Genomic DNA, 25539 nt, shown 5'->3' on the forward strand with positions numbered 1-25539 from the left:
AATTCTTTTCTCAGCCCCTCTCCAGGCTTTACATCTTGAAGTGGTGCCAGTCGCTGGCAAAAACCAAGCAGTGAATTTGTCAGCTGTTATACAGCCAAGCGTTGCAAACCTGTCTGTCTACTACTGGTGGATTGGAAATAACCTGCAGGTACAAGCTGATATTTGTGTTGCTGTCACCTGTTTTAACACAGATTGATCCTGAAGGTCATTACTGAGAGTGGTTTACTTCTCCTTCACTGAACCGTAAAAGCTCAGTCTTGTAAAATAGAAATGTAAAAGAAAAGAAAAAACAGAAGTTCACTTCTGTAACATTGTACAAAATTGTCAAAATTCAAGGCGTCAATTATCTTACAATATCCTTTTCTGCTTTATTTAAGTCTAATGTAACATTTTAATTAACTTTTATGTGTTATTTTCAGCCATTCTTGACTTTGGACAGCTATCTCGTGACCAGATTTACAGAGGCTGGGGAATTCAGGGTGACGGTGCAAGTCATATACTGGAGCTCTATGTTGCAAGACTCAAAAGTTGTCAGAGTATTTGGTAAGAAACCGTTCATTCTGATTATTTTAAAGCATTGGAATAATCTGGATGGTTGCGTAGAGTATTCGGGAGAGTGAACTCAATCTGCCTTATAATTATAGCTGCAGTTCTGCTTGCTCAGATTGGCTGCTGAAGATAAGCCCGAGCTCAACACAAGCAAATCTCAGTTCACACACATTTAACAGGTTAGATCTTATTCTTAGAAGAAGCCAAAAAAATCTGTTGCGGTCTACTGAAAGGAAAGGGGTATCAAACTGTCCCTGGAACTGGGACCTTAACTATCCCTGTCCAGAGAGTACTCTTACTATGCTCCTGTTGATGTGCTAAGCTGTCCCCTCTCCCTCCCCCAGGAGGCTTGGGACAGATATGTTAGTGTATATACACGTAAGACAAACAGTGGTAACAAAAAGCAACTAACATACAAAAGCACTCACCAAGGGTAGAGAGGAAAAAAGGGAAGGATAGGAATGTACAAACCAAATGGGAATAGGTAATTCCAGAAAGCATATACACAAAAACAGCAGACAACAATCTCCAGCAGCAACTATGAATTCCAACTTCAGCACACCAACTTCAGCAAGCCAAGAAGCAAAACTTTCATAGGCAGGATTAAGAATGTCTGGCCAAGTTTTATAGAGAGAGGAAATGAGCAGGTCAGGAGCAGCTGTGAGATGGAGCTGCATGTCTCTAACCAGCAAATAAAGAGTCGTTAACCTCTTCAATGCCAAAGAAAACAAAATCTGTTTAATATGAGGAATAAAACACACAGGCTGAATGGAAGGCCTGTGTTTCACAGTACATAATGATCACCTAACACCAGATCTCCCAGGAGGATGTGACACATATATGTTTCTGATATAAGTGAAGCATATTGGGAAGATGCGATCATGTATATACATTCTGTAACCATGAAAACTATTGAAAAGAATTCATTAAAAATTGCAACTTCACATCCATAAAAACAGAATATTCACCTGCAGACGCATTTCGGGCAACTGACCTTATTGCAATGAAACTTGTCTGCCGGTGAATACTCTGTTTTTATGGCTGTGAAGTTGCGATTTTTTTAATTAATTCTTTTCAATAAAGACCGACGATTTTATGGGAAGACATCTTCGTTGGATTATTCCTTTTTTTTTCAGCATGTTTTTGGTACGAGGATTCTTCCTATGGGTGAGCTAACCATTCCTCTGTATTTTCATGTAAACTATTGTTACAGTTAACAATGTGTCCATGGTTATCAGTATGTGGTTTTAACACAGATCAGCGTGGTTTTGAAATTGATCTGTAATCCGTATGTCAGCCATGTTTTCGTCCACATTGTAGCAGAAAGCATAGTTGCACCTTGTGGTTACTAAGTTTATCTCTACCCTCACCTGCAGCTTCATGGAAGATCATACATTATTCTTGCAGGCCTTTCGCTTTAAAGGAATCTGTCAGCAGGTTTTTGCGATATAATCTAAGATCAGTATAATATAGGGCAAGAGATCCTGATTCCAGTGATGTGTCACTTACTAGGGTGCTTATATCAACAGATAGGGTAGGGGAAAAGGAAAGTCAGCTCACCACAGCATTCTGGTCTGTAGTAGTGGAAATCCTCTGCACGGAGCTGCCCCAGTCCAGGGTGTCAGCAATCAGCAGAAAAGAAGAAGAATGTGCTCCAGCGATGAAACAATCCACTAATGTATTAAAAAAAGTATTTTATTTGCTTCTTAAAACCATGAAAAAACAATGTGGGTAACACAAGAAGCAGAGATATGACCAACACGATCGCAGTGTCCCAGGGGTTTAGGGAAGCATCGGCAGGGAGGGGGCTCCCTCTGTGCTTCCCTGAGACCCCCGCAGCAGTACGATGTGCAGCACTGCTGCGGGGGCCTCCTTCCCTGCAGGTCACCGGATCCAATATAGCGGCGGGGACCTTCGGGGGCCTGCAGGTAGCTGGCTTCCTCAGTGCCTGCAAAGTGCCGGCATAAGGAAGCCTCCAGCACTGCCTGTGACAGATCGCTGATCTGTCACAGCGATCTGTGATGTGACAGATCAGCGATCTGTCACATGACAGTGATGTCCCCCCTGGGACAATGTAATAAAGTTAAAAAAAAAAAAAAAGTGTAAAAATAATTTATAAAAAATCGCTAAATAAATTAAAAAAAAAAATATTCCCTAATAAATTCATTTTTTGAAAATAAAAAAAACCAAAACAATAAAAGTGCACATATTTGGTATCGCCGTAACGACCCGCCCTATAAAACTGTCCCACTAGTTAACCCCTTTATTGAACCACCGAACAAAAAGTGCAGTAACGCACGATCAAAAATACGGATATGAATAAACATGGTACCGTTGAAAACGTCATCTTGTCCCGCAAAAAAACGAGCCACCTTACAGCGTCATCAGTAAAAAAATAAAGAAGTTATAGCTCGCAGAATAAAGTGATGCAAAAATAATTATTTTTTATATAAAATTGTTTTCATTGCATAAAAGCGCCAAAACATAAAAAACGACCTAAATGAGGTATCACTGTAACCGTACTGACCTGAAGAATAAAACCGCTTTATCAATTTTATCGCACACGGAACGGTGTAAACGCACACCTCCAAAAGAAATTCATGAAACGCTCTTTTTTGTTCATTCTGCGTCCCAAAAATCGGAATAAAAAGCGATCAAAAAAGTCACGTGCCCGAAAATGGTACCAATAAAAACGTCAACTCGTCCCGCAAAAAATAAGACCTCACATGACTCGGTGGGTCAAAATATGGAAAAATTATAGCTCTCAATATGTGGTGATGCATAAACTATTTTTACAATAAAAAGCGTCTTTTAGCGTGTGACAGCTGCCAAACATAAAAACCGCCATAAATAGTAGATCAAACCCCCCCGCTATCACCCCCTTAGTTAGGAAAAATAATAAAATTAAAAAAAAGTATTTATTTCCATTTTCCCATTAGGGCTAGGGTCAGAGCTAGGGTTAGGGGTGTGTTGGGGTTAGGGTTGGAGTTAGAATTGGGAGATTTCCACTGTTTTGGTACATCAGGGGCTTTCCAAACGCGACACGGCGTCCGATCTCATTTCCAGTCAAAAAAGTCAAATGGTGCTGCTTCCCTTCCGAGCTCTGCCCTGCGCCCAAATAGTGGTTTACCCCCCACATATGGGGTATCAGCGTACTCAGGACAAATTGCACAATAACTTTTGGGGTCCTGTTACTCTTGGGAAAATAAAAATTGGGAGTGAAAAGATCATTTTTGTGGAAAAAATATGATTTTTTAATTGTATGGCTGTGCGTTATAAACTTCTGTGAAGCCCTTGGGGGTTCAAACTGCTCACCACATATCTAGATAAGTTCCTTGGGGGGTCTAGTTTCCAAAATGTCACTTGTGGGGGGTTTCCACTGTTTAGGCACATCAGGGGCTCTCCAAACTTGACATGGCATCCGATCTGAATTCCAGCCAATTTTGCAGTGAAAAAGTTAAACGGCGCTCCTTCTGAGCTCTGCCATGCGCCAAAACAGTGGTTCCCCCTCACACATATCAGGTATCGATGTACTCAGGACAAATTGCACAATAACTTTTCCAGTCCAATTTCTCCTGTTACCCTTGGTACAATAAAAAAATTGAACCTGAAGTAATTTTTTTTGTGAAAAAAAGTTAAATGTTCATTTTTTTTTTTAAACATTCAAAAAATTCCTGTGACGCACCTGAAGGGTTAATAAACTTCTTGAATCTGGTTTTGAGCACCTTGAGGGGTGCAGTTTTTAGAATGGTGTCACTTTTGGGTATTTTCTATCATATAGACCCCTCAAAGTGACTTCAAATGTGATGTGGTCCCTAAAAATAAAATGGTGTTGTAAAAATGAGAAATCGCTGGTCAACTTTTAATCCTTATAACTTCCTAACGAAAAAAAAATTTGGTTCCCAAATTGTGCTGATCTAAACATGTGGGAAATGTTACTTATTAAGTTTTTTGTATGCCGTATCTCTGTGATTTAAGAGCATAAAAATTCAAAGTTGGAAAATTGCAAAATTTTCAAAATTTTCGTCAAATTTCCATTTTTTTCACAAATAAATGCAAGTTATATGAAAGAAATTTTACCACTAACACGAAGTACAATATGTCACAAGAAAACATTGTCAGAATCACCGGGATCCATGGAAGCGTTCCAGAGTTATTACCTCATAAAGGGGCAGTGGTCAGAATTGTAAAAATTGGCCCGGGCATTAACATGCAAACCACCCTTGGGAGTAAAGGGGTTAAAAATTTTTTAAAAAAACCCTGAATACTCAGTGGAGGAGCAGGAATGAAAAACTGATCACTTTTTAACTGGTGAAAGGATGACTTTAAGGATTACTAACCACCTTGGGCGCTACGACCTGTTTTGACCATGTCCTACTACCCGAATTGTCATCCTGCCCCTTTATTGATTTGTATCTCTGTTCCATAGGATAGATTGATGTCTTACAGGATTACTTTTTTTGATTACGGTACCTAGTGTCCACCTTGCCACTGGGATACAAGGGAACAAGAACCACCAACCAAATCTCAAATATATCACTGAGCTATTAAATAAATAGTTTCTGACAACATAAAAAAAGTTCTGCCTTTGTTTTACAGAAGTAGTGCCTTCTTGGGCTTTCTTTGGTATCGCAGATCAGCTCCATTCAAGTTAATGTAATACCATACACCACCTATGGACCAGCGGGGCGCTGTTTCAACCCCTTTGAATTCCAGATATGCAATCATTTAGCTCGTACCCCCATTCCTGGAAAGAATATCCTCTAAACAAGGCATCCATTTAAAGGCAAATTAGCATAAATTACGTGCACCACTTTTACAATTTAGCAAAAATTAGAACTGTTGACAAAAATGTGTTCTTGCCATTTCCTAGAATTTTTTAGAAAATCTAGAGAATGATGGGTGGTGGGTGCCATTAAATTTGTTCTTGGTTGACTTTGGTTTCTTTCCGACCTGTCTCATGGTGTAAAGTGACTGATCGCTCTTGGCTCTCATATCTTTCAGATGATTTCCAGATTCTTCCACTGGTATTCAGCAAACACCTGGACATGTATAATCCCAACATCCCCGAGTGGAGAGAAGACATCGGACAAGTAGTAACTCGACTCCTAGCCAAGGTATACAGGGATATAGATGGCAAAAATGTTGACGTCCTCCCTTCTAGTTTTTGTGTTGAGCAGATTTGGCCCCGTGCATTCATGTATCTGGCGTGTTATAACAGAAGTGCCGCTTCCGTTATTTACTCGGCTGTCTGTTCTGCTACTGGGAAAATGGTCAAGACAATATGGTTAGAAGGAAAATATGTGTAATATACATTACAGTGACTTACACCACCTGTGTATAATCACGATGATCGATTCCAGATCTTCATCCCTGCCTCGGATTGTTACATTCATCCCTCTTACAGTCAAGTCGTCTTTACATAATGATATACTTTTCTTCTCCTTTCTTCCCCATTTATTTGCAAGATCACTGCCTTCTGTCAGTGAATGGGAATATTTTAGTCTGACAATCCTTGCAAACCCAATATGGAGAGACTATAATTTTAGGTTGTATCACCTCCAGACAAACCTTTGATACATTTTACCTTTCATGATACACTGTAGAAAACTATCAGGGTAAGCCCGGGGTCACACTTGTGAGTGTGATGCGAGAAACTTGTGCGAGTCTCTCGCATCAATACCCGGTGCCGTATTTCTATGCAGTCACACACTCTGGTTCCGAGTGCCGGCGGCAGCGCCGGGTATTGATGCGAGAGACTTGCACAAGTGTGACCCCGGCCTAAGAGGAATATTTGCACTGCTGATGTATTCAGGCTCTGTTCACATGTCCATTTAGGCATTCCCCTTTTTTAAAAAAATAAATAAATAAAATAACCCCAATGAACGCCATAATAATCAATTCTTTGCTGCCATTTGCATAACTGATGCGACATGTTACTTATTTCATTTGTACAATTGAAATTGTAAAACAAGCTCCACTAAGTTCCAAAACTGGGTAGAAATGGGAGAGAGCAGCTCACCACTGAATACAGATGACAAATACAGAACATTGGTCATTGGTTTCCATGTAATCAATCCAGTAGAAACTGCAAGTGTCACGACTCAGATGAAGTAAAGTGGATAAATGCAGGTGACGACCGATAAAACAGAATATACTGTGGATCCACTACACTGGATGAGCAGTGAAAAGCTATTTATTATACTCACAAAAGTAATTAAAACAGCGACTAAAAAAAATTGCACAGAGCAGCCAACTCACGACAGACAACACATGTGTAGCATGACCAGGGTTTCGCCCCACAAATGAAGGCTTCTTCTGGGGCTTGGTCAGCTTTCTGATGATAGTGCCATGTCAAATACATAATTGCAAAAGTGATTTTTCCAGGGATACCAGCTGTTTCACTAAAGTCTTTCTACTGGACTGATTGGAAACCAAGCACTCCGTTCACATTATCCTTTGTCTGTATTGGCTGGTGAGCTCTTCCATTGCTAGTCACTGCTTTAACGTAGAAGATTTTTTGCAGCTTTCCTTGTTTAATCTTTGGGATTGAAAGGCTGATACCTAAAACTCTCGTCTTATTGCTTTTCTGAAAAATATGGAACAGAGTGTCCAAATGGGCATATGTTATACCAGGTGAAGTGGATTTGTTCTGCACTGCTGGATTGTCAAAAACAGGATCTGATTAAAAATGATTTTGCAACACGTTGACAATAAACCATTTTTATCCACCCTTGGTGCTTGGATCCTGTTTTTTACAATCCATCAGCGTAGAACAAATCCACTTCTCCTCGTATATTATCTGCTGCTATTCTGTGGATGCTGCAGACGCTGTTATCTTCATACTAGATGTGTGCCCGATGCTATCGCATCGGGAGGGCAGTATCATCACGATGGGGGCAGCTTTGTGGCGCTGGGGGTGGCGGCCCACCCACTTCCGTGCAGTCACAACCGGCAGGAAAGACCGTGTTTTGCAGCCTCTGCTGGAGATGGCATGCGGCGCCACCAGAGGGTGGCCTCACCCAATCTCCAGAACGGGCCTCAAGCCGCTGTCTTTCCTGCCAGCTGTGACTGCACGGAGGTGGGCAGGCAGTGGCGTGATCCGGCGCGTGTAGTCAGGCGGTGGGTCCTGGCGGGGGTCCAGCGGCGGCATCCCTCTCATTACTCTCCCCTCATTACACCCTCTCGATACACCTCTCACAGCCGGCAGGAAAGACAGTGTTTTGCGGCCTGTGCTGGAGATGGTGTGCGGCGCCACCAGAGGGTGGCCGCACCCAATCTCCAGCACAGGCCTCAAGCCACGGTCTTTCCTGCCGGCTGTTACTGCAAGGAGGTGGGTGGGCAGGCAGTGGCGGGATCCGGTGCGTGTAGTCAGGCGGTGGTCCTGGTGGGGGTCTGGCGGCGGCATCCCTCTGATTACTGCCCCCTCATTACACCCTCTTGTTACACCCCTTTCACAGCCGGCAGGAAAGATGGTGTTTTGCGTCATGTGCTAGAGAGGGTGTGCGGCACCACCAGAGGGTGGCCGCACCCAATCTCCAGCACAGACCTCAAGCCGCGGTCTTTCCTGCTGGCTGTGACTGCACGGAGGTGGGTGGGCAGGCAGCGGCGGGATCGGGCGCGTGTAGTCAGGTGGTGAGTCCTGGCGGGGGTACGGCGGCGACATCCCTCTCATTACACACTCTCATTACACCCCCTCATTACACCCTCTCATTATACCCCCTTCATTACACCCCTCTCGTTATACCCCCTCGTTACACTCCTTTCACGTCTCGTGATCGCAGCGGCGGCCTGGATCCGAGCGGCATCACTTGGGTGTTCCAAAATGGCAGTCGGCGTACTTCCGGTGTGGCGCAGTGGATCGTGGGATTCGGGGACATCCAGACGAAAGTGGATGATGGACAATTTAAGGCATATATAGATTATTAGTGGTTGCATCACACACAACCCCACCAGGTGACCATAACAGCCCCACCAGGTGACCATACCATATGTTTACCCACGCTGTATAACCTGGATAAGACCCTATTGCACTGTACGTTTTCTCTCTAGCCTGATATGGGCATGAGAACATAGCTTTAGCTCACAGAGGATTACTTTGACTCATACTGGCCAGCTCTACTGGAACATCCAAGATGCTCCCAGAATAAGTGGATTCTTCTGAGATTCTTGGAAGAGGCAACAAATCTCCGTGCTCTGTCAAACCTGCAAAAAAAAAACCTGGAGGAAAATGGCTATTCTAGGAGGTTCCTTTATTCAGGGAGTTGAGGAATGAATTTAAATTGGGAATGGAAGAGAAGAATGAGTGTTAAGATGCAGGAGATGGGCAGTTGGAACTGGGTGACGTGGAGTGGAGAGGCGGGGAAATGACAGTGGTTTCAGAAGGGACGTAGCTACTGTCAAAATTGTATTCCCCTCCCAGATGCTATTGTTGAAAAGATGGTAAGTATGCCGAACTGGAGGCAACTGTAAAAACAGTCAATACTAGGGTGCAGTCAGTCAGCAATATAAATCCGACCGAGATTGGACCACAGTGCATGGACTGACCTGCGGCTCTCCCGACCCAAGATTACCAGCTGCATAGAAATACATGAAGCTGTTAAGCTTGGGAGAGCCACCGGCCAGTCCGTGCACTGCAGTCTGATCTCGGTCCGATTTACACGGCCATCTAACTGCGCCGTTAGACTGGTTTAAGTTATCCGCTCCAGGATATTAGCATGTCTGTTCCTGCTAACGTGACAAAAATGAGTTTCCATCTATCAACACCATTTTCTATTTAGTTGCCAAGTTCTGTGCAAATACTGCTTAAAAGGGGATTTAAAACTTCACCGGTGCTGGGACCCCCTCAATTCTCAGTATCGTTTGGGATCTCTAAGGTCAGGTCCACATCAGTCATAATGTAATAATATATCCCATTGCTTTCTTAGATGGGAATACCCATTTAAGACCCATATTTGGGACCCATAGAGACTGTGTGCCGCTGAACAGACTCTGCAATTTGGATGAAGTCTAATTGTAAATGTCAGTATTGTAAAATAATAAAATGGCATTGTAGGACGGAGCAATATTCCTCCTAAACCTTTCATCACTTCATTCCTGTCAATGGTGGTCCTCAGAATCATTTTACATGATGGGACTAAGGAAACCGACCTCAACATTAGTTAGTGTAGTTATTATTTATGCTTTTCTCAGTACTCTTAGTGCTTTTCCTGATTTTGGTCCATCAAGTGGACAACCTCTTTAAATGACATCATCCTGGTCTAGGAGAGGTGGCACCACAGATCCAGCTTTCTTCCTCTTGATAGAGAGCTAATTTGCATTTCTTTTTCCCATAGAGCATTGTGGTCTCTACTAGGAGGAATAAGACTCCTTATAGTTTCTGTAAATTTATCAGACGTGTGATAAAATATGTATTTTCCTTGTTACTTTTTTTGCTCATGCCTCCACTTGTTTCTAGCTAGATGATGGAAAAATAACCCACTTTCTTCTTCTTTTTCCAGGAAACGAATATTCCTGAGCAAACGCTTGTGACAGTGGTGAAGCCAGGCTTACCGACCACGGCTGACTTATACCTTCTACCGCCTACAAATCAGCCGAAGAGGAAGAGAAGCGTGCCCACCGACAAGGTACGGTATAGACACGCGTACTGTAAGTCTGTCCACAATCCCGGGAAGCCTCCACCCATCACTGACCTGGGGAGAACGACAGACCTCGGAGATATCACAGTTTGTTATATATTCGCTTTTACCACATGAATATTTCTTGGCCAAATGCATTAAAATTGCCGACGAGCGAATGTAAATTGCTGATTGTAATGCATCACGAGGCCAATGGAGGGGAAGAAAGAAATCTATGACCAGAGAATGGGATTGTCCTCAATACGGGCAGCTGGACATATAACACTGGCATGTTAGGTTAGTAATACAACATCCTGCCCCTGATGGAGATATGTCTTACATTACATAAGCAATTTATCTCCAGTAGCCCCCCCCCTCCGTAAATCCATTGAATACATTTCTTTCTTTTTCCAGCCCCTTGTCTGTAAAATATATATCATGATTTCTTGAAGGATCTTCTTTTGCTTCCTGTCATCTGAGTTGGAGGCACCTAAGACAAGTCTGTGTAAGCTCGTAAAGGCAGTCTGTGATATTGCCGAAAAAGCGTCTAATGACTAAAGGGGGAAACGGTGTAGGGCACGTACTGTTATCAATAGTATCAGTAAGAATCAGTATGCAATAAGTTCCTATTCGCCCTAAAGTGTTGGCTTCAGGCAGTCGGTATTTAAGAAGTTAATGCCATAGCTGTGTATGGCATCCATATAAAAAAGAGAGCTATTAACAAATTTTGCATAAATGTAAGACATTTTGTAATATGCTTCTTTCATTATTTGTCATCCACTTCTTCTCCTCCAACCCCTGCTTCCTGAACTCATCATTTATGCTAAAATCTGTTAAAGTCCACCTTGCTCTAGAAAAGATGGATATATAGATCACTGGAGGGATCAGATTGCAGATGCCTATTGAAGTATAACAATGGTGGGGTAGAGTGAGAGAGGGAGGCAGAGAGATAGATTGCACTTTTGCTTTCTAGTAAGTGTTTATCTCATCTCAGAACTGGATGCACAGCTACACTGCTCAGTACTGCTGTATGATGTCCTCTACGCTGCTTCTTCTGAATTTGTCTCCTACATGGAGAAATAAGCAGGAAGTCCTAATTTCTGCGACATCATAGCAGCTAGTCTCCACCCACTAGCTCAAAGGCAACTGAAAATTAGAGAGAGAACCTGCAGAGGGAAAAACTGATGAAAAATGCAGAATACAAGTCACATAACAGTCAGGTATACTGTTAGTCCTCATATATACATGGAACTGATTATCCTAAAATTTTATGCAAAATTAATCAGCTGTAAATTTTGGATCAATTTACTGTAAAATAAAGTAGAAGCTCAAATATTTAGTGTTACTTCTTTTGTACTGTTATCCTGAAAGCTTTGTATTCCAGAACGTAGAGGGAAATGAAATGTTGGCACGAGCCATTAATACTGAGCACGCTAGCCTGGGATTTATATATGCGGGCTGCGCTCTTCTCATTTGTATACCGCACTCGTTACCGTCTTTTGTACTGAAGATTAATTGAACGCTTGTTGTTGATAACTGGATGAATATATTAGAAGCTTTGTTTTTTTTCTGATCCTGTCGTAATTATATTTTGATTGTATAATGATGTTGCTGAAATAATGTGGTTAGTTGAAAGCATTTATAATTCAGCGACAGTATGATATCGACTCAGGTAATCGTCCCCTTATCTGCCGAAAGATGAATGGATGTATTAACGTTTTGCTTTACAGACCCTCGTGATTGCTCTGATTTATTTTTTTTTATGCCCATTGTCTGACAGTAAATTTAATTAAAGATGTGAAATAATGAATCTGTATTTGAATAACTAATTAATACATCATCATCGATCAACGTCCACATTTCAAAACAATAATAAGAATAATAATGCGAATTTCATTTTTTTTTTATTTTGTTTTATGGCTTTTATATTAGTTTTTGTTTTTTTTAATATTTTTGAAAGTTGGAAGATATAGAAAGGCTGGAAATAAATTTAATTAAAATGGTACAATAGGTGCGGTAATTAATTTCCTTCCTTTCAATATTTTTTTTTTCCAATCCAGGAATTATCTGACTTCAGAATAATTGAAATGTATTTTGAATAATGTTTTCTATTTTTTTTTATTTTCCTTTTTTTTTTTTTTTAAGTATCTGGTAACAAATATGATTCTCCAAAAAAATATGTTGCTTCATATTAATATGGGACATTATAGGAGGGTGTCCCTGCTCCTATAAAGGCAAAACTATCACTGCAAGCTGAAAACATACAGCATGGGCCGGATTCATCATTTGCAGTTTTTTTGTTTTTTTTTTAGTCACTTTTCTTTTTTTGATTTTCGGTTTTCGCCGATGTTTTTGGCATGAAATTCATTAAAATGGGGCACGTGGTTCATACATTTTGGCACAAAGAAAAAAAATTGTTTTTTTTTTTCTGCTTGTGACTGTTTTTTTGCAACGGTCTAGTGAAAAAAAAAAAGTTGCAAAATGTCTTGAAAAATGCGACTTTTTAACTGGTGCGCATAAAATCACTCCGGGGTCGGAGCTGGAATAGGTTTTTCACCAAATTATGAGGCTGTGAAACATCTAGAAAAGACACATTGATGTAAAAATCAGAAAACTACCGGTAACTAAATTGCAAAAAGCGACTTGAAAAAACAAGCAAATCATTTGATGAATTGGTTGAAAATTACCAAGTCACTAACTGAGCGGTATTCACACCAAAATACTGGAGGAAATGCACTGATGAATCGGGCCTCATTATTTTTAGAAAGCCATCTTCTACCAGCAGTTTCCTGTTTCCATGTAGATTGAGAGTCCTCGGGGGCGGGCCTTATTCTCACTGTATACCAGTCTGTTACTCTGTACACCCAAATTTTTAGCACTTGTCTTCATTATCTTACAGTATGTGTTACGCTCATTATCCCCAGTATTACCTATGTATACAGCGCCTTGGAATAAATGACACATAAAAATAATTGACAATAACCTTGGAATTTACATTTTCTTTGTTTCTTTCCTTTAGAGGATATCAGTAATAAGACAGGCCTTGAGTGCGCACAATATCACATTCTTCCTCAGAGGCGGATTTTGGGTTTTGGTAACGTTAAGTGATTCTGAATCAGGTAAGCTTATTTTTCATTGCCTTTTAAACATATTTGTCACTTTTAGGGTTAATTCATTTAACGCCTTCAGCCCCAAGCCTGTTTTGACTTTCCTGACCAAGCAAAATTTTACAATTCTGATCAGTATCACTTTATGTGGTAATAACCCTTGAACACTACAACATATCCCTGCGATTCTGAGAATGTTTGTTTTTTTCATGACATGTTGTACTTCATGTTAGTAGTAAATCCTTGTCAATAGGATTTGCGTTAATTTATGAAAATATTGAAAATTTGACAAAAAAATAGAAAATTTCGCAATTTTCAAATTTTAATTTTTATGCCATTAAATTAGCTAGTTATACCACACAAATAGATATTCCCATATGCCTACTTTATATCCGCAACATTTTTTAAACATTTTTTTTTTGTCAGGAAGTTAGAAGGGTTAAAAGTTTATCAGCATTTTTTCATTTACAAAATTTACAAAATCATTCTTTAAAGACCACATCACATTTGAAGTGACATTGAGTTACAATATGCCAAAAATCTAAATCATTTTAAACAGTGAACCCCTCAAAGGGCTCAAAATCGCATTCAAGAAGTTTATTAACCTTTTAGGTGCATCACAGAACTTGAAGCAATGCGGAAGGTAAAAATGAAAATTTTACTTTTTCCCACAAAAATGTTGTTTTAGCCCCAAATTTTTCATTTTCACAAAAGCACTGGGTGAAATGGACCATACAATTTGTTGTGCACTTTCTCCTGAGTACACTAATGCTCCATATGTGGTGCAAAACTACGATTTGAGCACATAGCAGGGCTCGGAAGGGAAGGAGTGCCAATGGAATTCTGGAGCACAATTTTGGCTAAAATAGATTGATGACATGTCGCGTTTGAAGAGCCCCTGACATGCCAAAACAGTTGAAATCCCCACAAGTGACCCCATTTTGGATACTAAACCTCTTGTGGAATTCATCTAGGGGTGTAGTGAGCATTTTTAACCCTCAGGCGATTAACAGAATTGTATAACAATGTGATGAGTAAATGGAAAATTACCATTTTTTTCCTCTAAAATGTTGCATTGGCCCCATCTTTTTAATTTTCAAAAGGTTGGGCGAAAATGAATGGTACAATTTGTTACATAATTTGTCCTGCGTATGCCAATACCCCATATGTGATCAAAAACTTTTAAGGCACAGTTCAAAGCTCAGAAGGGAAGAAGCGTCATATTTGAGTTCAGGTATTGCTGAAATGGTTAGCGGGTGCCATGCCACATTGGCAGAGCCCATGGGGTGCCAGAACAGAAGAACCCCCCCCAAAGTGACCCAGTTTTACAAATTACACCTCTGAATGAATTCATCAAAGGGTGAAGTTGTCTTGACGCCACAAGTGTATCACAAAAATTTTTACCATTGGGCAGTGAAGTAAAAAAAATTACATTTTTAGCACAAAAATTTAGTTTTAGCCCCAGATTTTACATTTTTGCTTGGGGAAATGGGTCAATATGTCACCAAAATGTGTCACACAATTTCTGCTGAACGCGGCAATACCCAATATGTGGCTGTACAGTACAGATTAGCTACATGGCGAGACTTTGGGAGGGTAGGAGATATATTTGACTCTTGAAGAACAAATGTGCCAGAAGAGCAAAATCCCTGCTCAAGTGACCCCATTTTGGAAATTACACCCCTCTTTGAATTTATCTACAGGTGTAGTGATGATTTTGACTCCACATTTGTTTTCCACAAACCAGCAGCAGTGGATGTTACACCCTAAAATTAAACAGGCTCTCATCGCTACAGAAGTGCCAAACATGTGGACGCTAAATATGGTTTAGACACATTGTGGGGTTCAGACGTGAGAGGTGGATTAGGACTTGGGAGCACAGAATTCGCTGGATTTCTTTTGGAGGGCGGGGCACCAGAGCCCTTTTCCAGAGTCTTTGCACTACCAGGAACGTGGAAGCCCCATATATTTGCATTGACAGATGACGAAACTGAGTGGGGACTTGCTTTTTTGTGGATGATGTGAAGGTTTTATTGGGAACATTTTGGATCACCTATATCTTGTGCTCTATGCTGAGCACTTACATTGGGGTTTTGATCTACTTCTCCAAAAGACAATGAGGCAGCAGAGTTACTCTGGACTCCATATTGACACTGTTCAGAGGTGTCCTTTTCAGAGGTGCGCAAAACTGTGACCGACCTTACTTTTATACGACTGACACCGCTGGATCATAGGATAGGCTGTCGAGGTTCTCCATCTGCCTCATTATACAGTAGGAAATCTTCCAAAAGGGATTCTGTCTTAATCACATATTTCAGAGACTTACACGCAAACCCCGGTGTAAGCGCTCAGGGCAGAGTGCAGGATAAATGTGAGCTGAGCCTTATTGCAATCTTTGGGAGGCAGAATGAACAAATGAACAGCAGGTGAAGAATTGGTTTTATTTTTTTTTTAAGCTGTTCCACATGCATTATAAGTGATTGGACGACTTTATTCTTCGGATGAGTGTGATTGCAGCTATATAGGATTTAGATTTTTTTTTCATCTTTGGCTAATATCACACACGAAAAAAATATTTTTTTACAAAGCAAAGTTTTCATCATAATATTTTGAGAGCTATAATTTTTCTATATTTCTGTTGACAAAGTCATGTGAGGGCTTGTTTTCTCTGGAAAAGTTGATATTTTTTGGTACCATTTTCGGGCATGTAATATTTCTTGATCTCTTTCTATTCGGATATTTGGAGATGAAATGAGCAAAAACCAACAATTCAGGAATTGTATTTTTTATGCTGTTCACCGTATCTTAAAAGCGATAAGGTAGCTTTATTCTTCAGGTCAGTAGGATTGCAGCAGTACCAATATTATTTAAATTTGTCTTTTTGATTGTGTTTTATTCCATTAGGATAAAGGAAATTTATGTTGTGTGGATGGGTTTTTTTATCAATTTTAAAGGGATTGTCCACTTTTTCTTTATTTTAACAAATATGTAAACGTGATTTTGTGACCATTACTAATAGATAAGTATCATAGCTAGAGATGAGCGGATCATTCAGCTAAGGATCTAGTTGGAGGCGAATTTCCAGAAATTTGCGGTTCCACACAAATTTGATCACTTTGCATTTCGATTCACAAATCACAAAAAAAGGCCTGGACTCTATTTTGGTGAACCATTTAGGGCTGAAAAATGGTAAAATAAAAAAAAACTAATACTCGTCTATCGTCTCACATCTCCAGCTTCCCGCCTTCCAGTGCTCTTCTTTCTGCCATCACGCATCACATATTTGGCCTCTTCAATATAGGCCACTACTTCCGGCCATGATCAGGCCTTGGGAATCACTGCTGATCATGAGGTGATGTCGCAACATTACAACGTGTAGTGACCAAGCTGGAAAGTGTTGGTCTATAGTGAAGTAGATGGAATTGCGGTACGACAACAGAAAAAAGAGGACCGGACTGGTGGTTGCGAGCAGCAGACCACCAGGAGAGCTAAGTGGTGGTGGTTGGGGGTATTAGTTGTTTTTGTTTTTTTACGTCTTACATTTATTACGATCTGGGGTCTGGAGAGAGTGTGGGGAAGGTGACCTGACGGACGGACTTGTCAGTAGGGAAAAGGGACGGTTTGTGCACTTTAGACAGATGTTTGTAATGACAGAAGGGAAACAGCTGGGGAAAAGTGTAGAATGAGTGCAGTACCTTAGTTTGACCACAAGATGGCAGGGGGGAGCGTGAGTACAGGACTTGACAGCAGCTTATGGCTTTAGAAACCGTTAGTCATGGGGGGGCGGGGAGACAGGAGCCCAGGAAGGTTATAAATAGGACAGGAGAGGGTTCCAGAAAGTTCCAGTCCTGGGAGGAGCTCGACAGGAGAGGAGACAGTGAAGGAGTACGAACAGTAGTGGAGAGCTCATCTAGGGGACTGAGGAGAAAAGAAGTCAGGGGGGTGGCCCCGACATGAAGAACCGCAGAACAGACGAGGCCCCGGGGGTACCAAATTGACAACGATCTCGGAGCGGTGAAACACTGGCGGTAGATAGGCCTAGGGCAGCCCCAGTGAAAGAGCCGCGAGGAATGTCACTACGACAAAAGGAAGGTGCAGGTACCCGGGCCTGAATACGGAGAGCTGTGGAAGTGCTGCGGTGTATTGCTGCGGTCGTCAGGAGGACGGCCAATAAACTCGGACCTGTTGTACCCGAAATCTGCCTCAGTCTCGTGTCTGTGTCGTCTGTTCGCGGTAAACAGGAGACCACCCCCCAAGCTGGGCCACCTTACTACATTTGGCGTAGTCGGCAGGATCGCCACCGCCAATACTTCAACTTCAGCGGCAAGCCTGAGACAGAAGAAATCAAAAGGACTTGAATTGCTTTACTTGTGGATTACAAATTTGGGACTTGTTTCTGTCACCAGACACCGACATTTCTAATTGGACTGGACGATCCTGGGCTATATCAAATCCGCCCCTGGGGGGAGCGGTGTACATCTGGAGACAACCGCCCCTCATGCTAGACCCTGGAAGATGGGTGGAGAAGCCGACCACCGCCCCACCCAAGAACTGGGGTGGAGAGACCTGCCGTAGCTGTTTGGCGCCATTCAGCTACTGGACACCGGACGGAATGAGACGCTGCAGCTGTCGTGGCCTCGGATGCCTGGAATGGTGGTGGAGCCAGGAGATCGAGTCTCATCAGGAGACCTGCCCAGGGAGCCTCCTCGCGGAACCATCAAGCATGGAGGCTGGCCCTGCCGGACGGCGGGGTGAAGACCAACGGCTGGGGAAGGAGCGGTGGGAAAGCCTGCTGGGAACCGCGGCGCCTAGGAAGGTGAGCGTTCCTCCTGCCCCGCCGGCGGCACCCCAGGCAGATCCCGTTCCCGCGCTCCGTGCTCCGGACAGGCCTCGGGGCCCCGACACCGGCCCTCGGCCTCCCCGCCCGACTTCTCACTCTTCGGTGACCCCGGCTCTGGACGACTACATGGTCCTCTTACTGTGTTGCCGGTGCGGAACCAAACCGCGGCCGCCCCTGCTGCACTCCATCTTCCGGCGGCGGCCTATCCATCGGGGCCTGTCGCCACGTCGGCCCCACTCCCGGTCACTGCTGTAATCGGACCGCCAGCCGCCGCTTTTGACTCACCGGCATCTGCGGTCGCTGTCCCATCTGCGGCCTTGACTGCGGTCGACTTGCTGGTGCCCGCAGCCGCCTTGGTTCCAGCTGCGGCCTCCCACGCAGCCACTCCGACTTCACTCCTGGAGCCGGCTGCGGCCTACTCATTGGAATCTGCGGCCACCTCTGCTCCACTCTCGACCACGACCGCGACCCGCCCACCGGACTCTGCGGCCTACACCGGACCCTCCGTTTGGGTTGCGCAAGTCATTGAGAAAAAGAAGGCCAGAGAGCGGGAGATCTAGGGGGCTGCTCCATGAGAAAGGAGAGGCTGGCATGGCGGCTTCACGGTCCACCGGGCGGCTGGTATACACAAATGTGGAGAAGGGCTATGGGTTCATCCGGGACCTCGCCACTGTTCAAAAGGTGTACCTGAATGTGACTTCAATCCGTCACGGCCGGGCTCTGCAGGAGGGAGACTTGGACTCCTACTATAAGGAGTACTGTCCCCGCGGCTACTACGTTGTTGCAGTGGTCGCCTACCCCGAAGACTACGAGCCCCCATAAAAGGACTCACAGAGACACCTCAAGTATCCTGGGGACTTCACAGCTGTGGAGCTCCCTGCTGAATTGGCAGAACATCGGCCATCAGGAGATGGCCCGGACTACCGGGATTGTCGTGCACTGTTGTGCAGCCTACAGGACAGTTTTACGTCCACGATAAGGGAAATGTTTTTTTTTTTTGTTTTGTTTGTTATTTTCTCCTGACACAGCGGAGATGCATACGGGAAAGTGCTCATGTTAAAGGAAGGGGGAGTATTCCTGTTTTGTTTTTGAAATGTTGGTTTAAAGAAAAAAGTTTTAAAAAAAGGGGTTACTTATGCTATTAGTGAAATCTGGTTATACAAAAGTTGGTTTAATGTATAATATGCATAAGAAATATGCAACAGGTCCCGGGTACGAGGTATGTGTGACGAAGACGCCGACCATGACTTTTTAAATTGAAGGACAAAGAGATGAAAGATATGGAATCAGACAGTGGTCCCAAGCCAGGTCCCTGACACCACGGACACCCCAGAAGAATAGGCGGATGCTGACGATGACCTGGTAGGCGTAAGGCCTCGGTCATGGCGTTCCAGGCAGTTGAGGTTGACAGAAGGGCAGAGTAGTGGAAGGTACACGTCGTAGAGTAGTCCGGGTGGACCTAGCCAACCTGAAAGAAGTTGTCATGTGGCGTGCGCGCCGGCGAGTAGCAGTAGGCATGGTGCTCCCGGTTTGGTTCGGCCCCCGCATATGGCGGGTTTGGCCCAACAACCGGTCCGACAACAGACTGTGGAAAAGCTTCAGGATGACGAAGGTAAGGAATACGATTGTCGGTGACAACAATAGACAAAGGAAGGGGGAGTGTGGGGAAGGTGACCTGATGGACGGCCTTGTCAGTAGGGAAAAGGGACGGTTTGTGCACTTTAGACAGATGTTTGTAATGACAGAAGGGAAACAGCTGGGGAAAAGTGTAGAATGAGTGCAGTATCTTAGTTTGACCACAAGATGGCAGGGGGGAGCGTGAGTACAGGACTTGACAGCAGCTTATGGCTTTAGAAACCGTTAGTCATGGAGGGCGTGGGAGACAGGAGCCCAGGAAGTTTATAAATAGGACAGGAGAGGGTTCCAGAAAGTTCCAGTCCTGGGAGGAGCTCGACAGGAGAGGAGACAGTGAAGGAGTACGAACAGTAGTGGAGAGCTCAACTAGGGGACTGAGGAGAAAAGAAGTCAGGGGGGTGGCCCTGACACGAAGAACCACAGAACAGACGAGGCCCCGGGGGTACCAAATTGACGACGATCTCGGACCGGTGAAACGCTGGCGGTAGATAGGCCTAGGGCAGCCCCAGTGAAAGAGCCGCGAGGAATGTCACTACGACAAAAGGAAGGTGCAGGTACCCGGGCCTGAATACGGAGAGCTGTGGAAGTGCTGTGGTGTATTGCTGCAGTCGTCAGGAGGACGGCCAATAAACTCGGACCTGTTGTACCCGAAATCTGCCTCAGTCTCGTGTCTGTGTCGTCTGTTTGCGGTAAACAGGGGACCACCCCCAAAGCTGGGCCACCTTACTACATTAGAGAGTACCCCATAAGTCAGTGTCCGATCCATTAAAGAGCTTTGAAGCATGACTGGTGACATCAGCCAAATCAGAAAGACTCATCTGTAGACTTCATTGTTATTGAGGTTTTGCACCTTGTCACCCAGCTAACTAAAACCCTACTTTGTACCAAAGAGGTGCAAAAACTCCGGGCATCTGGTTTAGCTGACATCCCAATTCTTTTTTACATCTCTTTAATAGGTCGGACATTGGCTTACAAGGTGGCTACCTACAGGTGGCTCTAGACAGACAATGTTCTTCTTTTTATACAAGAGCTAATTAGTATTTTTTTTTTTTTCCCTAAAAGTCATCGGTGATTGTGAACAGCAAAAAAGGCTTTCTGGTGATTTCCAGGAATTCAATTCTTAGTATGAATGGGTTTTTTCCTCTACTGTGATACAGATGCCCTATTACACATAGGACACAGCGGGATAAACATACAAACCCAAATCTTCTACCCCAACTATGGTGCACTCTCCTTATCCCACATATTGTTCTTTCTCCTGCAGAGTCGGGGGCGATTGGAAGAACAGGAGGTTACTGGGCAATCGTGATCATCTTCGCCGTCTGTCTTGTAGCGGTCGGAGCGTTCATCCTATATAAGTTCAAGAGGCAAGTTACATCCATGGATGGATTCAGTGATATCGGAGTCCGATACGGATCGGCTTCAGTCCTGCAGATGTGAATGGCACAGGTTGAAGGAGTTGTCTGTTGAAGGAGTTTAAGCTTCTCTTACGCTTATACCCAATCAGGGTGATCAGTTATATTAAAGAGAACCTGTCAGAAACTTTTAGTCATTCAAACCATTAACAAGGTTATGTAGCCCTTTAAAAGATAAGCCTGTCAATCCCTTTATGATTCCAAAGCACTGCTGCGGAAAAAAAAAATTATCCTCCAAAGTGGAAAGGAAATCCGATGTTAAATCCGATGAAGGAGACTCTTCATCTCCTGCAGGAAAAAGACATTTTTTTTTTCTTTTAGAACTACCGTGTACAATCCAATAAGTAATCCAGTGGTATAATTAGGGTGTCTATTATCCGTTTTATTGCTGCACCCAGACCAGGCAGCATGAAACTAGTGACAGTCACCTTTTAAATGAAAACATCCTGGCTGCCTGCAGTCACCACTAGTGGGAGCTGAAGAGCTCACTGCATACTGATTCTTCTATCATTGTGTTCATTGTATAACCAGTATGTAGTAATCTCCCCTGCGTAGAATTAAGCATGGAAACAGCTATGTGGGTTGTGGAAGCATTTGTAAACTGACCATCAGACAAGTCAATGCAAATTTACCTATATATAGGTAAACAATTCAAGCATTGCTGCAGGGGTTGTGCATAAAGTCTATAGAATCAGAGGCTTTTTTCAAAAGAGATCAGTTAATGATTAGAGCCCCTGTAAACCAGAAGAAAGTTGTTGTTTTTTTTCAAATGATGATCTATATAGTAAAAAAAAAAACACATGCAATATTCACACTGGCCATTAAGCCTGACATTAGCCTCTTACTTCCTGTTCTTCACATGGTCATTAACAGCAATAGACTTCCTCTGACCAAATAGTGCAATTCCATAATTGCTTTTGTGGGGTTTTTTTTTTACCATGTTCACCAAATGCTAAAACTGACCTGCCATTATGATTCTCCAGGTCATTATGAGTTCGTAGACACCAAACATGTCTAGGTTCTTTTTTATTTAAGTGGTGAAACAAAAATCCAAAATTTGTTTAAAAAGAAAAACCATTGCTTTATTTTCAGAGACCTGTATCGTCTCTATTCTTTGGGATCTGGGGCTGGGTGAGGGCTTATTTTTTGCACGCCGAGCTGACATGTTGATATCATCTTGGTGTAGATACAATGTTTTAATCGCCCGTTATTGCAATGTTGCGGCAACCAAAAAGAAAAAAAAATCAAAATTCTAGCATTTTGACTTTTATTCTCGTTAGGCCATTTGCCGATCAGATTAATTCGTTTTATATATTGATAGATTTGGAGATTCTAAACACGGCGATACCAAATATATATATATATATATATATATATATATATATATATATATATTTTATTGTTCTATTTTGAATGGGGCAAATAGGGGGTAATTTAAACTTTTATATATTTTTAAATATTTCTAAAAACTTTTTTTTTTACTTTACACTTGCTTCAATAGTCTCCACGGGAGACTAAGAGCTGTGATCACCAGATCGCTTGTGATACACAGAGCAGAGCTGCAACCCTTCTCTGTGTAGCAGAAATGCTCTCTTGCTATGAGCGCTGACCGCTGGGCGGTGCTCATAGCTATCCGGCAATGACAACCACAGGGTTCTACTGCAGACCCTGAGTTTATATGTGAACCCAACAGCAACTCGCGATTATATGAAATAAGCACCGATCGGCGGGATTAGTGTCGCGCTTCTGGCGCGATCATGTTGAAAGCCGCAGTCAGACATTGACAGCTGCATTTAACAGGTTAACAGCTGCGAGTGGATCAGGATTCCACTCGCGGCTGTTAAGGGCACAGGTCAGCTGTTCAAATCAGTTGACATGTGCTGGAAAAGATCGGCTCTGCGCCGGAGCCCACATCAAAGGGAAGGCCCTACATGCGCCGTACATGCCAGTAAAGAGGTTAACTAATTATCTTTACCAACAAGTGGTTTTCAATCATTCTGAGACAAAAGTAGAAGATTTGAAGATCTAAAAGTTGCTTGGAGTACAAAGGGCCTTAAAGAGGACCAGTCACCATAAATGACCAGTTTTTTTTAATTTTATTCCCGTTGCTCTCTTGAGTCTTCAAATTTTTTATTTATTTTTTTTAATCCGACATATGGTTCCAGAAATATGGGCCGTTTTATTTAGTACTGCTTTTTACGATGTTCTTAGAGAGGGCATAATTCACGGGGTAATTATGCAAAACAACCTAAAGACACGCCCCAGAGGATCCTGAGAGCCACGCCCCTTTATAAAGACCATTAAAAATGAGCTCCAAATAAAAAGGTTTATCATATCTCTGGAAACATATGGCAGATTTAAAAACACAAAAAATTGAATACTCAAGAGAAAAGCGGGAACAAAATTAGAGCAAAAACTGGCCACTTCTGACCCGGTGACAGGTGAATTTAAGCAAATCTCTTAGATGCCTAAATAAACAACATTACCAACATAATCATCCTGCGGTTCCCGTTCTTCAGCGTTCTTTTTATGTGTGAACAGGAAAATGCCCGGCAGGAACGTCTACGCTCAGATGCACAACGAGAAGGAGCAGGAGATGACAAGTCCTGTGAATCACAGCGAAGACACACAAAATATTATCCAGGGAGAAGAATTCATTGACGATGACATGGACACACAAACGCTAGGAAATGCAAGAGGTAACCGAAAACTGGTAGTAAGATGTTTGGCAGGGATAATATTCGGTTTCCTAGCATACACCAACTATGGCTATTATCAAGTGTGGTGGTTATCCTCTACCTGAAGGATAGAAGATACCTTCCCAACTGGTTAGATCTCTATCGATCTTGAGAACTGAGGCTCTGGAGAGTCCTACATGAATGGAGCAGTGGTCATCATATGCTCTGCCGCTCCATCCATTCTTATGGACTCCTTGATCTCTGGCGGTTACATAAGAATGAATGGAGCAGCGGCGTGCATGATCTACCCCCGCTCCATTCACATGTGGCTCTTCAGAGCCCCAGTTCTCAGCAATCAGACCTCCAGCAATTGGAAAGTTACCCCTATTTATGGAAAATGTGAGAGTACTCCTTTTAAGATGACCATAGAAATGTGTTGTCATACTGGAAACTTCGCCTCAGAACTTCTCGTTGGTCTGATGCTTCTCCTTTTTATGACTGTTTCATGAAAATCACAAGTATTGTGTTTACAGTGAGAATTTTTGATATTTTGCTCTCTTGCCTAATATAGCAGGACCTTAACCCTGTAATTTATGACAGTTCTCTTCCCTTACCTGATTATGGACATGCCTGTTAGTGGTCGTGGAAAACAAAAGATCATAATTTTATTTTGAGTGTTCAAGCCAGGTGATCGACAGGGCTGTGGGTGGCTGCACGTTTCTCTTGCAGTGGCCACTAAAGGAGAACTGTGGTATTACATGATGCCCTTTCAATTGAGTGTTTGACCATGTAACACATAATTAGTTGAGTTCTCCAAAGAGAACTACCAGTAGCCCAATCTGGCCAATAGAGGATGACCCCAAATAGAAGGCACCCCATCTATGAATACATGCGCCCCAATACAGCCTGCGAACAAGAGTTGTTCTAACAGGTCATCTCCCTTTTATTAAGCAAACTTGGAAATTAGTCAGATATAATCTAGCATTTTTTTTAACAAACGCATTTTTACATCTCATGGACAAAGACAGTCGGAGCCTTTGAGATAGTTACTAGAATTTTACACTGCTTTATTTTCTTAATAATACTAAAACATTATACCCTTATACCACTTCTATGCCACATACCCTCGTTATTGTAGAATCTGACCCATATTTCCCAGTCCCCTATTCTTTCATATAATGCGGTGCCCCCTACATGCATTGTAAGTTACTAGAAGTAAAAAGATTTGCTCTAAAGACCATTCATAAAACTTCAACTTCCAGTGTGTCTGTGGCTGGTGGAAGTTGTAGTCCTGCAGTAATATAAGAAACTTAATGGTGGTGATGTGCATACTTTATAGTCCACTAGTGTAAGAACGCAGATTAACTAAACTATCTAATAAATTTTTCCAGTATGGAAAGTTATGAAACTTTGAAAATCACTTTATTAGGGAATTTATTTAAAAAAAAAAGATGCATGTAAGTGGTTTGCAAACCCCTGCTGTTTCCGAGTCTATTTCCCTGCCTCCAGCTGCACGGATATCAAAGTATTCATTTGGAGTACAGATGATGGCAGTGAAAAAGGTTAGCACCTGAATGTTGATCAGTCGATCACTGCAATCATCTGTACTCCAAATGACTAAGATCTGAAATAAGTGCAGCTAATGGCAGGGAAATGGACTGAGGACTGGGGAAAAGGCACTTACATGCAATTTCTTTT

The 25539-nt window shown here is 42.7% G+C and overlaps 1 protein-coding gene across 2 annotated transcripts in view; it reads left to right on the top strand.

The window, feature by feature from the left end:
* The window catches only part of SORCS2 (sortilin related VPS10 domain containing receptor 2), a 1190324-nt gene that overhangs the window by 1157336 nt on the left and 7449 nt on the right, over nucleotides 1-25539 (top strand). For both annotated transcript variants that reach the window (XM_073574542.1, XM_073574543.1), the window contains exons 20-26: nucleotides 15-148; nucleotides 420-543; nucleotides 5554-5666; nucleotides 10050-10175; nucleotides 13186-13285; nucleotides 21013-21115; nucleotides 23705-23862. In XM_073574542.1, coding sequence (XP_073430643.1) covers nucleotides 15-148; nucleotides 420-543; nucleotides 5554-5666; nucleotides 10050-10175; nucleotides 13186-13285; nucleotides 21013-21115; nucleotides 23705-23862 — 858 coding nt within the window. The remainder of the gene's footprint in view (nucleotides 1-14; nucleotides 149-419; nucleotides 544-5553; nucleotides 5667-10049; nucleotides 10176-13185; nucleotides 13286-21012; nucleotides 21116-23704; nucleotides 23863-25539) is intronic.

Source organism: Dendrobates tinctorius, unplaced genomic scaffold (assembly GCF_039654945.1).
Source record: "Dendrobates tinctorius isolate UK_male_01 unplaced genomic scaffold, ASM3965494v1 ptg000039l, whole genome shotgun sequence".
Classification (NCBI taxonomy): domain Eukaryota; kingdom Metazoa; phylum Chordata; class Amphibia; order Anura; family Dendrobatidae; genus Dendrobates; species Dendrobates tinctorius.